The 13,500-nt window shown below is 40.2% G+C and overlaps 1 protein-coding gene across 2 annotated transcripts in view; it reads right to left on the bottom strand.

Annotated features, from left to right (window-relative positions):
- Positions 1–13,500, bottom strand: part of CACHD1 (cache domain containing 1) — a gene marked incomplete at both ends in the record, with an annotated part of 214,788 nt that overhangs the window by 25,672 nt on the left and 175,616 nt on the right. For both annotated transcript variants that reach the window (XM_079698610.1, XM_079698611.1), the window contains 4 exons: positions 3,728–3,838; positions 4,965–5,146; positions 5,824–5,966; positions 10,884–11,052. In XM_079698610.1, coding sequence (XP_079554736.1) covers positions 3,728–3,838; positions 4,965–5,146; positions 5,824–5,966; positions 10,884–11,052 — 605 coding nt within the window. The remainder of the gene's footprint in view (positions 1–3,727; positions 3,839–4,964; positions 5,147–5,823; positions 5,967–10,883; positions 11,053–13,500) is intronic.

The raw sequence follows: 13,500 nt of genomic DNA, 5'->3' as shown, positions 1-13,500 counted from the left end.
AACAAACAAACAAACAAACAAACAACAAGAAAAAAGGACCATGACCCATAATGAAATTTCTATCAGAGCTTTGCTGTCAAAGCTGTTTTTGGCATGGGATGGGGGAAGACCATGTTGTGGGATTGCCTTTGAGAGGTTATTGCCTCAATAAGAGCCCCTATTATTACTTAAGTAACTTAAATTCTCCCATGGAAGAACTCCAAGACTCAGTTACCTTACGGGATTTGTGCATTGTAGAAAAGAATATTTTGCTGAAGTATTAGTCAGAAGAAGTCTAAACTTCTCTTGCTTGTTCAGGAAAGAGTGATGAGTCTAAACAATAGCCATCATTATGATAATAGTAATGGCTTCCATTTACTGAATGTTCACAATTTATAGGCATTCTGGTAGGCGTCTGAATATATCACTTCAGTGATTTCTCACAGAAACCTTATGAGGCATTATTTCCAGAAAACTGAAGCTTGGGGAGATTAAGTATTTGGCTAAAGTCACACAGTGAATAACTAGTAGAAGCAGGGATTTAAACTCCGTGCCTTCAACTCCAAAGCATATATTCCTAACCAATAGGGCTTCTGCCTCCTTAGATCTGCATGGTACTCAAGAGTTTCCAAGCAATTTTAAACCATCTACTTAATTTCCTGTGAAGACATCAGAAAGGAATTATAGTTCCTATTTTATAAATGAAAAATTAGGTTTAGAATGGTTAAAAGACTTAAAGATTGATCACCTTTTATTTATGGTTTAGAGACTAAATCTGGTTCTTTCTACAATACTACAGCTGCCTCAGTGAAAAATACAATTCAGGTTTTGTGGGACAAGTTGATTTTGTTTCTAAAATTCCCCTGTATGACTGCCATCTGCCCCTGTTGATGATAAATGTGCTGAAGTAAAAGCATATATTATATATTGCCCATGGAAGTCTAGCATTCATATTTTCACCTGCATTTAAAAAATGTACATGGTTACCATAGCAACCCATAAAGACTACCATAGAAAAATCAAACTAAGCCTACATTTCTCAGCACAACAGTCCATGCTGTTTGCAGCGCTTTGGTGAGATTTTCACTGCCAAAGACTTGCCTAACCAGTCCCTTAATCATTGACTGTACTTCATCATCACTACCACATTATCATCCTCCAAAGAATGCATACCTAGATTCTCAGGCCACTAATAATGCTGATGAAAGAAACTGTTTAACTGATAAGTGAGCACTGAAAAAACCTGTCCTCAAGTTCTCAGCCCAACCGCTTCTGAAAACCAAGGGAGAATTAGGGTGCTTCACAAGTTGAACGTGAGCTTAAGTTCCCTCTTCTGACCCATTAAAATTCAAGAAATTTAAAGCATGATAATAAAAATAACTACCATTTATTGGGGATTTGACATTGGCAAGTATAGTGCTAAGCATTTTACATGCATTATCTTTAATTTTTATTATGTTAGTTCAATTTGGGCATTGTTACCTCTGTTTTCCATATGAGGCACAGAGAGTCATGGAACATAATAATAATAAAAGTATTTAACATTTATTGAGCCCTGACCATGGGCCATACACTGTTCTAGGAGCCTCACGTATATTATTTACAGTAATCTTTAAATAATCATTTCAGATAGGCCCTAATATACTTCTTTCACAGGTGAGGAAACCAAGGCAGAAAGGAACTTGTTAATAGTCATACAGACAGTAAATGACACATCCGCTTTTTCAGAGTGGAATCACATTTTAGGAGGAGGGCAGGTTCTCAAGTTGTCACATGAGACCAAAATCACTGGTAGTCATTTGGAAAAAGTACCTCAGCAGAGCCCACCTATGAATATACCCATTAAAGCTATAGTTGCTTTGGTTGAAAACCAGAAGCGTTAATTGACTTGCATTCTAAACTACGGTGAATGAAATAGATGGCTTTAAATAATAAAAACACCCTCAGCTAAGGAAAATGTTCAAATGATCAAGTCCACGGGACTGCATATTGATTAAGGCAAGAGCAGATACTTATTCCTGAAATATACTCTCATTGAGTGACTAATGGACAGGATTTAAGTGGCCATTTAACTCTTGTTAAACTCGAATAGCTAAACTTGTGTGGGCTAAATACACTATAAACAGTAAGCAAATAAGGGAATCGAACCCAGGTTTTTTCTAAGTTGAAAGCCCATCATATTTCCATCATGTGTCATTTGGGCTGACACCATAAATATCTATAAATAAACGAAATGAAAATTCTTCCACCCATCCAAATTCTAATAAAAACATGTATACGAGCATAAAAATCTGTACCTCTCTGTGACCTCCTTCCCCCCCGCCCAATAAAAAGAATACTGTGTAGAAGGAAAAGCTAATGGCTCTTGATAATGAGTGGCAGATGGGAGAAGCCGGGTGGAATGTCAAAGCCTAAGTAAGACACACACAGGTAGGTAGGCATTCTCTCCCTGCTCCCCCAGCAACATCTTTAAGAGTCCAATTCCGGTCCATGTCCTTGTCATCAAAGAACAAGGTGACTTCTGCCCCCTCAAAGAAACCACGTTTGTTTACTTTTTCTCAATTGATTAGAATATATGGGAGAAATGACAACTTTTTGTCATTGACTTTCAGACAATTCAGACAATAGTAGGTGTATGCCTTACAGATGGCCTGTTAAAAACATTGAAAAGGCCTGTTCTAAAAGAATGTTTACTTGTTTATATGTGATGGAGCCAAACAGATACCATGTCCTGAAAAGAAATCAATATTTGGCTGGCAGCAGGGCCCTGACTGCCATGGAGACACAGGTCATGATATTGAAATTCCACACAGCACTGCTTCCCAATTCTTGATTCCAACGTACTAGAGTTAGAAGAATTCTACTGAATGTCAGCCATTTGATATATAATGAGCACTGTGAAAAGCCTAAAGTTAAGCAAGAAAATCTGTCTCCCATAAATTTTAAGGCATCATTACAGATACCAGTCAAAATATGGTCTTTATTGGTTGCTAGGGAAAAATAGCGATTTTTTTTTTTTTTGGTATAATGAAGGGATTAAAACAATGTGTTTGGACTTGCCTCTCTACCCAACATTTCACTGACATTTGTAGCTTAAATACTGAAACCTCAAGCTTGAAATGTAAAGCACCCTAAATATATTTACAGAAATACTGACATTTTATAGCATGCCTGGAAAATCAATTTTCAAAATGCCTTTTCATTCCTCAAGAGAGAGCAAGGACAAAGTAAAAACAGCAACAAAACCATAACAACAACAAACTCCTGTATAATTCTAACGAGACCCAAATACAAAAGGAAACAATCTCAAGTCTTGATACATTTTTTTCTTCACTAAAACTACTCTGTTCTTGGGAAAACACTCTCTGATAATAATAATTGTCAGGCTTTTGGTGCTATTTCTTTGATTGGTTTATGACTGGCATTTCTAGGAACTGCTTTACTGAATCTAACATCTTTCTTTTTCTTTTTCATAAGCACCCTCACGGCCACTAACAGGGCTAAGTGCTTTTGACTGACTCAATCACACGATAATCGTGTGAGGTAAGTATTATCCCCATTTTACAGACATCAGGAGGAAGGTCAGGGTATCCAAGATGGCACAGCTAGAGAAGATATTCAAACCCCAGCTTGCCCACAACAAAGGTCATACTTTTGCCACTAATTCTTGGTGTCTACTATTCTATTCAGATTTTCAAAGTATCCTTAATGTGTTTAAGAAATGAGTAAAAATTAATTGAAATATTACCTGGATGAATGAATTGTATGACTGATGGTCACTACATAGCCAGCTCCTCCAACGTCTAAGTAAGGTCCAGTCAAAGAAATCAAACCTGGATTAGCTACTGCGTGGAGATACCTAATGGAGACCAAAGAAAGTCGTTACTTGAGGGTATGACCAACAACTTTGCACATTTCGAAGAAAAGTGAGCTCGTAACCCTAAAAAAATACTATAAATTGTGCTTATGTTACATTCAAGTTCAAAAGGATTCCTCCCTTTTATGTCTGACTATAGCATCAGCAACAAGGGGTCAAGAAAAATATGAAATTCTCTTTAAAAAAGATGCTGAGGGGCTTCCCTGGTGGCACAGTGGTTGAGAGTCTGCCTGCCGATGCAGGGGACGCGGGTTCATGCCCTGATCTGGAAAGATCCCACATGCTGCGGAGCGGCTGGGCCCGTGAGCCATGGCCCCTGAGCCTGCGTGTCCGGAGCCTGTGCTCCGCAACGGGAGAGGCCGCAGCAGTGAGAGGCCCGCGTACCGCAAAAAAAAAAAAAAAAAAAAAAAAGGTGCTGAACTCAGCATATATGCGAGCTTTTAATAAGGTCTATAGTAGAGATGTTTTAGAGGCTAAAACAAAAATTAACAAATCAAGTAGAAACAAATACAACTGGGCACCTAGAAATGTCCCCAGGATTGGTAAAGGTGGGGGAACAGGCAGTAAAACTAGCGGCCACTCAATGAGTGACTCAGTTACTAAGCAGCACAAGACTAGAAATCCTGTTTTCATGCCCAGGTTGCCCTCCTGCTATACCACCTGACTAGTTTTTGCTTTTGAAAATCAGAGTAAAAATAAATCCCAGAAGTAAAAAAGTGTTTTTCAGCTTACGTGTGTTCATTTTTCATAGGTCACATATGAGCTGTCATTTGATGCCATAATCACACGCAGTGACATTAAGTATACCCACTGGGGACACACTGCATACAAGATGGGAATCAAACCACGAGGAATTGAAATGGCCAAATATAAAGTATTTCAGTCTCAAAATATCAATGAAGAGATAAAAGCATTGTAGACAGAGGAAGCCCACAAAGCTTTTGTTAATATTACATTTAAAAAATGATTCAAAAACATATTTTCACTGTCATAAAAAGTATCTTCTTTAAATATGACCGCCTGAATTTGCTTTATTGTGTGTACTTATCACGTCTCTTCGGGACTTGGCGGGGGGAAACCTTTGATAATGGAAGCCCCTAAAACTCACCATTGTCTCCTAGTGGGATCAAATGCTTTGTCCATGAGGGAACCAGGATAAATTCTGAGGACGCCATTGGGCGTTGCTATGTAACGGCGGACAATGTAAGTGTTCAGGCTACTCATTTCCATTTGTGTCATCCATTCATCTGTGACGTGGCTGGTAGCCATTACTTCATTTCTGACAGAGAACTGGGAAACAAAGGAAGACATAGCAGGGATCCTTTAAGACTCACATGAAAAGAGAGAGGCCTGCTGGCAGAGCTTCCCAAAGCTCTCTTGCAGAGAAGCCAAGCCCAATTACTTCTTAAAAATCTTTCCACAGCAGATGGATACAGCCAAACTTGGTGAAACAAAAGCTTCCTGAAATATAGCCAGTGGACGTGTGATTTACTTAATTGTTCATCCTAGCTAGGCTTTCTGTGTTTAAGAGGAAAGATCCTATAATGCAGCATTAAACACACACACAGACACACATACAAACACGTGTACACACACACCCTAAACCTCTGCTTCTTAAACTGCATCATATTTATCTCAACAGACAGTAGGGGCACTTTACTTCATTCCCCTGGGAAAAATGGGGCTGGAAAGTTTCACTGGTCTAACTCACACCCCCCTACCTAGAAAGCCCCTAGTGCATCTAAGGCCTGAAAGAGATTCTTCATCTGGCCCATAGGGCTTCTTAATCCATCATAAGGGTCCTCGCCGGCCAGCCTCCCCTGGGCCACACACTCTGCCTTTCTGGCTCTCCAGCTGAGAGGCACAGATCCAGAGCTCTGCTTCCCACTTCAAAGGTTCCCTACCAGAACCCCCTCCCAGGCCTGTGGAGGGGTGCAGCAGAAATGCAGCCCCGGGACAGCACTCACTTTGAGCCCTGGGTTAGCAATGAGGCGGGTGTTGTCGCTGAGATAGGCTGTGTAGTGCTCCACCATGCGCTTTGTCTCCGGCTGGCTGAGGTGCTCATAGGGGGAGGAAAAGCTGCCAGCAGACAGCATGACGGTTGGACTTTCTGAGAGAGAAGCAAACAAAGCAGGCCTGAGAACACGGAGCCTGCATCTCAGGCCCAAACAAAAGCATGGCTAAGGCTCTGCCCATCTGTCGGCTGTGGTGGCTTAAAGTCCTCCCTAAGGAAAGCAAAGAACTCCACACTGGAAGGAGCTGGGAAAGAAAAAAGTCAGATCCTCTCCCTGCAGGGAGCTTACAGTCCTGAGTGAACCTAAAGAGATACAAGAGCTGAGAATGACAAATAGTCAACATATCTTAGGTCTACATATAATATCCTACACTTATTAGGGTCGAGGAGGCAGCATATGACATGGAGCCAGACTGGGTTGAGCCTGGGCTCCACCAGTTCCTGGCTGTGTGATGTTGGGCAAGTTGTAATACATGTGATGTTTTTATCATCTGCAAAGTGGGGGAAATAGCAGCGCCGACCTTATAGAGTTATGGTATCATATTAGTCAATATACGCAAAGCAAACGATTTAATAAATGTAAAGTATTTAGAACAGAGCTTGCACAACTCAAGTGCTTCTGTAAGTGTTAACTCTTATTGTTCATATTAGTATAATTATTGAGGAAGAAGGAGAAATGGAAGAGTGGAGTCGATGCAAAAATCAACTAAAAAAATTCTTCTCACAGACGGGGACAGCCAAACATGGCATAAACAAAATCTATGGAAACGGAGTAGTTAATATACACATATTTAATTGCTGGTCTTATCTAAGAGGAAAAGCCCAGTTCTCTATTTACGACAGAAATCCTTGCAATGAATTACATTTTGAAACAAAAACACTATATCTCTGTCTCTGAAATTTTACTCTTCAATCGTATATTTTTAAAAGCGTTAGAAAGCACTATCACGTGTCCTATCTCATTTAAATCTGTGGGTCCTTTTCTATCCCTTTGTTAGTTCTCACTCACAGTGTTTTGTTTGCTTGTGGCCTGGTTATCTCTGACTGGACACTGTACTTAACAAATTTGTAGGAAATGCTGAGGCTTAACAGGATGGGAATATCTTCCTCTAGAAAGGATATTGCATCTTGTGCTGCACACCAAGATGAGGCAGGAGATGGTAAGGTGGAAACAGTTCCCAATAAGGAGACAGGATACTGGCCTAAGTGCTATACTGGGAGGCTTTGGTATTCAACAACTCCACGATGAGTGAATGCCTGAGGTTCCTTAGACAACTCAGATGACAGGAATCCCATGTCAAGGGCTGATTTAGTTCCAATTCACCTTTACCCTAAAGATGTAGTCCTTTGGGACCTCTGCTAAAAGCATGTATGTGTGTGTGAAAGGGAGGAGTTTCCCTGTGAGCCTTCACCTTTTGAGAACCTTGGATTTGATTCTGGCCTCTCTTCCTAGCCCTGAGCAGCTACCTAAAGCACAATTTCACGGTTGTTCCTTCTGTATTGATAAATATGTGCACTGTAAAAGCAGCTTTAGGGGTTAGCTTCCTTCTCTGGGTTCTTATATTCTCCTAGACTTAGGTCCACTACCGATTAGGTTAGTTCTCTGATACTTTTCAAAAGATTTAAAAAAGGCTCCATCCAGGATTTTTGGTTGAACCCAGCAGGATGGGTCAGAATTACCTAGTCTTCCTTTACCAGGAGACAATGCTTCCAGTAATGCTATGTCTCCTTTAACTTTCCTATCATCATGGTATAGCTTGGGAGTTATTATTATATGCATATCAAGGAGAAGAAAGCCAGAGGCTTAAAAAAGTTAGGTTGCCTAGCAGTGAATTCATGTGTATATGCTCATGGGGTCCTCCGCGCAAGGATGTGCCAGAGAGAGAGGACTGTCCTGGAACTCAAAGAGCTTAGGACCCAATTGGAGAGACAAGGATAAAGAAAAAAGAGGAAAACAACAATACTGGAACAACACGATAATATAAGAAATGTCTCAGGGACAAAAGAGTTGGGCCAGAGGAAGGGAAAGAGAGACAACTTGGGGAATGGGCCTTTCCTGTAGTGACATGGATTGAAGGAGAGAAAAAACCAATATATAGGACCCAAAGCTTTATGGCCAGGAGCTAGACACATAGCTCTAATTTACATAAGATACATAGTACTTATATACATACTTGTGTACTTAATTGCACTGGATGATATACTCTTTTAAAATTCCTCTTTGCCTCTTTGTGTACCAAGAAAGACAATGTCCCCTCCTTCAGCCCTCTTGAAGAGAGCTCTGACGTACATTTAATACCTTGCCTCAAAATCCCCATCATCAATGAAATTAGATGGAAACCACTTATTTGCCATTGTTTCCCTTATTTTCCATTTCTTTTAAAAAATATTTCAATTATCCTGCTTCATTTTCATTACCAACTGTTACTAAACTTCCCTTGGTGACTTCTCCACACACTGTCCTGGGGGAGTTCTAGGGCCAAAGTGAAGTTGGGTGGTACAGTGAAAAGAGCACCCATTGAAAGTCAGACACTGGCATAAGGTCTGTCTGTGTGCCCCAGGATCAGCCCACTAGTCCTATGTAAAGTATGGGAGTTGATAAAGCTCTACATTTTCTGGGCATCTCTGTGAGGCAGCACTGTCCAGCTGAAATACAAGGCAATCCCCAATTGTAATATAAAATTTTCCAGTAGCCACATGAAGAAAAGCAAAACCAAAGAGGTTAAATTAATTTTACTAGTATATTTTATAGACGCCAATATATCCAAAACATTATCACTTTAACATGTAATCTATACAAAAAATTAAGCATGTATTTTATACTTACAGTAAATCTCAACTTGGACTAGTCACATTTTAAGTGCTCAAAAGCCACATGTGGCTAGTGCCTACCATATTGGATAGTGTAGCTATGAGCGATTATCCAAAGGAAATAAAAAATCTAGGCTTGAGCTTTTTTCTCATCAAGAAAAACTGCTGCACTTCACTGTCTCAAATTTAAAAAGAATAACCTTGTAAATTAACTATACTTCAATAAAATTTTTTTTAAAAGAATAAAAAAATAAAAATAGTGACCTCATTTGCACCAGCAGTAGTGTAGTAGTGTTTAGCTTGTTCCCACAGTGGCTAAGGGAATCATGCATATCTTAGCTTTCTTGTAAGCATTTTTTTTTTTTTTAAAGACAACTATTTTTTTTCTTTTTGGTTGCATTGGGTCTTTGTTGCTACATGTGGGCTTTCTCTAGTTGCGGTGAGCAGGGGCTACTCTTTGTTGCAGTGCATGGGCTTCTCATTGCGGTGGCTTCTCTTGTTGAGGAGCACAGGATCTAGGCTCACAGGCTTCAGTAGTCATGGCACGTGGGCTCAGTAGTTATGGCTCACGGGCTTAGTTGCTCCGCTGCATGTGGGATCTTCCCAGACCAGGGCTCGAACCTGTGTCCCCTGCGTTGGCAGGTGGACTCTTAATCACTGCACTACCAGGGAAGTCCTCTGTAAGCATTTCTTAAAAATATGAATTAAAGGGCTTCCCTGGTGGCTCAGTGGTTGAGAGTCCGCCTGCCGATGCAGGGGACGTGGGTTTGTGCCCCGGTCCGGGAAGATCCTACATGCCGCGGAGCGGCTGGTCCCGTGAGCCATGGCCACTGAGCCTGTGCGTCCGGAGCCTGTGCTCTGCAACGGGAGAGGCCACAACAGTGAGAGGCCCGCGTACCACAAGAAAAAAAAAAAAAAGAATTAAAGGACATACATACACTTTTGTATAGAAACAGAAGGCACCCCCCTCCTCACAAACCTAAATTACAACCAACAAACAATGTAAAATCCAAGTTGCCATCCCTGGCCCTCTCCAAGTTGTCCACACCACTGGAGTGTGTCATAGATGAGACTACTTAGGCTGCCTACTCTTTTGATCTCATATCCAGGCAGAAACTCTATAGGATGGAATTCAAAAGAGAAACCCAAACACAACTGCTCTCATTTGGAACCTAGAGACTGGTGACTTGTGTCTTTGATCCTCTTCTCACCTGTGCCCCCTCTATTCAGTTTTCCAGTTGTCTAATGATTCTCATTCACTTTTTGAACCCTAAGTATTTTCAACAGTGAAAAAGAGAATACCTGTTTTAAAGTACTGTGACTACAATGTGATGTACTGACAACATACACCATGGGTGCCTAGTATGTGCCTTGCACGTGGCAGCATGCAATAGAAGGGGCAAATCAGGCACGGGAGAAGCATGAACCACATCTCAGCCTTGCTACTTTCTGTGTTACTGTGGGAAAGTTACGTATTTCAATAAACTCAAACATCCTCATCTGTAATAGTTCAACTCAGATGATGAATGTACAGTACCAGGCACAGAACACATGTAAATTCCCTTTTGCTTCCTTTGAATTATTTGCCTATCTCCTGAGCTCTTTTCAAGCAGAGACCTGTGATAGATACAGATATGCTATACAGATATATAGGTATGCTACCCTTAGACCCTTTACCATTTCTCCACCTCCTGCCTTGCATGCCTATATCTGTGTGCTTGCCTCTGGTGGGCCATACCTGTCACTCTCTTTGATGGACATTGTTTGGGCTGCTAAAACCTTTGTCCAGCACTAGCAGAAAGCTGAAAGTGACTAAGGAATACAAAAGTCCAGCTCCCTTTCTTGAGTCTGGGCAAACTCTGCGATGTAATTTACACTCCAAAGCCCCTCACAGGATTAGGCTGAGGCTGGAATGTCACTTAAAATCAAACTCTTGCTTGCTTTCTCCTCCTTCCTTATCCTGTTTCCTTCACTTCCTCACTAGTTTCTTCTGAGAGTTCATCCTTAACAAATCACCAACGCACAAATCTTCACCTGAGTGTCTGATGGAGAACCGGATACCAGGCAAGGCCTCAAATTGTTTTTACATTTGCCTCCCCACACTGGCACTGCAGGTATTCAACATCTTAATTCACACTGATACTCATGGTGAGCTGCTATGAGGAAGACCACAAAGGAAGCTGAGAAGCGCCAGGGCTTTACCTAGCGTGGCCAGCTGTTTGAAGTGGAGGCAAGCACTAGGCTGGCCCAGGAGGTCCAGCCGGTGGTACAGCAGCTTGCTGCTGGGGACAGTGTTGAGGTTCTTCAGTTGTTTGACAGGTATTTCCGGTTGTATCACCACAATGCAGAGAATGAAGGAAGTGTCTTGCACCTGGAAAAATCAAGAAAGAAGTTCTAATACAGAAAATGAAAGTTCCTGGGGACAGCGACTTTGCCTACATTATTTTCTGCTCTCTCTGCCTTCTACTCCACATAGAAAAATATTTGATGAGTGAAGGAAAGACATGAAGATGGGGTAGTAGAAAATGGCTCTAGCAAAAGATGACATTTTCTAATTTTTATTTTCCTTTCTGATCGAGGGAAATTAATGAATGTAACAGAAAATTATGGAGCTAATGAAGGGATCAGAAAATAGTCCATTTGAAACAGTACCTACCCCTCGTCCTCTTTTGCTTATTTAAGTTAATGGATACAAGCTGGGACACGGCATAAGAATACACAACTTATTTCTGTTTGGGTTTGAAATGCATTTAAAAATATACAGTTGGTTTTGAAATGACTGTTCCGAGAATTGACTACTTTAAATGCCAATTATAAATCCATATAACACAGCCCATACAGAATCTGGTTTACTCATTCTATTCCCAACGAACGCTTTCTTTGCTCTTGGTTGGAGGTGACTAGGATCTCAGACTCACGAAAAGCGCAAATCCTAGAGCTCCCTTGCGAGGCTGGACTGACTTGTCCTTTCAGACAAGGAGAGGCAAGTGTGCTGTAGCTCGGCCTCATTTAAGCTCCTATGTAGAGACAGGAGTACTTTCAAATTCACTTTGCTCCTACTAATGGATGCCTGAATAAAATTTGGTGGGAAAAATGACCACTAATGAGTCAAAAGCCAAGTCAAACTTCTTAGTTCCAGCTCCTTGACTTAAAAATACAAGAAAGCCAAACTTCTCTAAGTCCATTATCTTAAGAGATGAACAGAATCTATTTAAAAGATGGTGTGTAAATAAATGAAAAGAGTGATAACCAGCTAAGTCAGAACTAAAGATGGTCAGAACCAGAGCAGCTCAAAGGATTTACTTAACCATCAAGGAGAAATTTTTTAACTAGGCAGGTTCAGTGTAATGTAGGATTTATGAGGATGGTTGCAGAATCTTTTTAAACACAGGGGAAATTTGCATCTTCCTGGAATTGCTTTCAAGTACAGCTGCCAAGGATATTCAATTAGATTAGCAAACTTAATCCTCTTCCTCCACCCAACAAATTAGAGAGTGACAGAGTGTTCTGAAGTGGCATTTACTACTTCCCCTCTTCCCATCTCACACAGTCATCCTTTGAGTTTGTTTTCTGTGTTGCATGTTCTAAGGAACCAAAAGGCAAAAGCTTTACCAGAATGACCAGAATATAATTTTATAACTGGGTCAATTCTGTAAGAGAGAAAAAAAAAAAATTACCCTAAGCATCTAAAAGCAACACTTTATAAATAGTTTTTAGCTGGAAAGGAAAACAGATTTCAATACAGGTCTTCTTCCTATTGTGTTCTTAGCCGAAAAAACAGTCTTTGCAGTAAGGAACTATGTATAACATATCTAGAAGAGCTCTCCATGACTGGGGAGTGGTTTTTTTCACTGACTGTCCATGGGGTTCATGTTTTGAAGTGAACCGTGGCCGTGTAACACAGGAATATTGCAATACCTTCTAATGGTCAATAGTTCCTTCTGTCACAGCATGGAGCCTCATACGCTCAAAGATGGATGGGGGTTACACAGTGACAGAGTAGTCATCTCTTAATACTGCTAACGTAATCTCTCATTTTACCTTCAAATTAATTCAGTGAAAAAAATCCACCAGTATCTGCTATATCTACAGATGCTAAGCAGTTTAACCTATTATTATCAACATCAACTAAATCTATTTAAATTATATTTAGTAGAAGAATCCATTATATTCCTGAGGACAAGAAGAGTACCTAATCGCCCCTCCCTCCAGTGTAACTAAAAAAAGCTTAAAAATACTTATTCTTATTCCTGGGGAACCAGGCAAGCCTTTTTAACTTCAATTTCATTATTTATTACTTCTTTAATTTTTCACTTAATAGTGATGTTCTTAACAATTTCAGAACTCTGAGAAAACTAACACTTCTACCTCAAGTGACTACATGATTATATCCATTTGGCTAAGTGGAGTAGCCAGAATTTACCTGTATGACTGAAGAAAGACCATCTTAAGAAGATAATACTTCTTTCCAAAATGTTAACACTAGGTTTATTTACTGTACAAAGAAAGTCTTAAAATGCCTCCATTTCCATCTTTCTCTTTTAATGCCAACAAACATTAATATAGATATTTTCCCAGGATGTAACTGTAATTGCTTTCAATCAGGATATACTGTAAGATAAGCAATCTCCAATTTCAAATATAAAAGTATTCTTCAATTCAGAATTCTGGTGTCTGGCTCACTCTTTCTGATGTGAAAAATTAAGCAATTAGACTTTATTTAAAAATTGTATAATTGTAAAAATAAGGGCATATGGTGCAATCATTCTCAAAAAAATTCCTGAAAATGAGCTGACTCAGGGAGTTTCAAAATAGACTT

Source organism: Hyperoodon ampullatus (genome assembly GCF_949752795.1).
Source record: "Hyperoodon ampullatus genome assembly, chromosome: 2".
In the NCBI taxonomy this organism is placed as follows: domain Eukaryota; kingdom Metazoa; phylum Chordata; class Mammalia; order Artiodactyla; family Ziphiidae; genus Hyperoodon; species Hyperoodon ampullatus.
The sequence above is the reverse complement of the archived record's forward strand: the minus strand, read 5'-3'. Positions and strand labels throughout refer to the sequence as shown.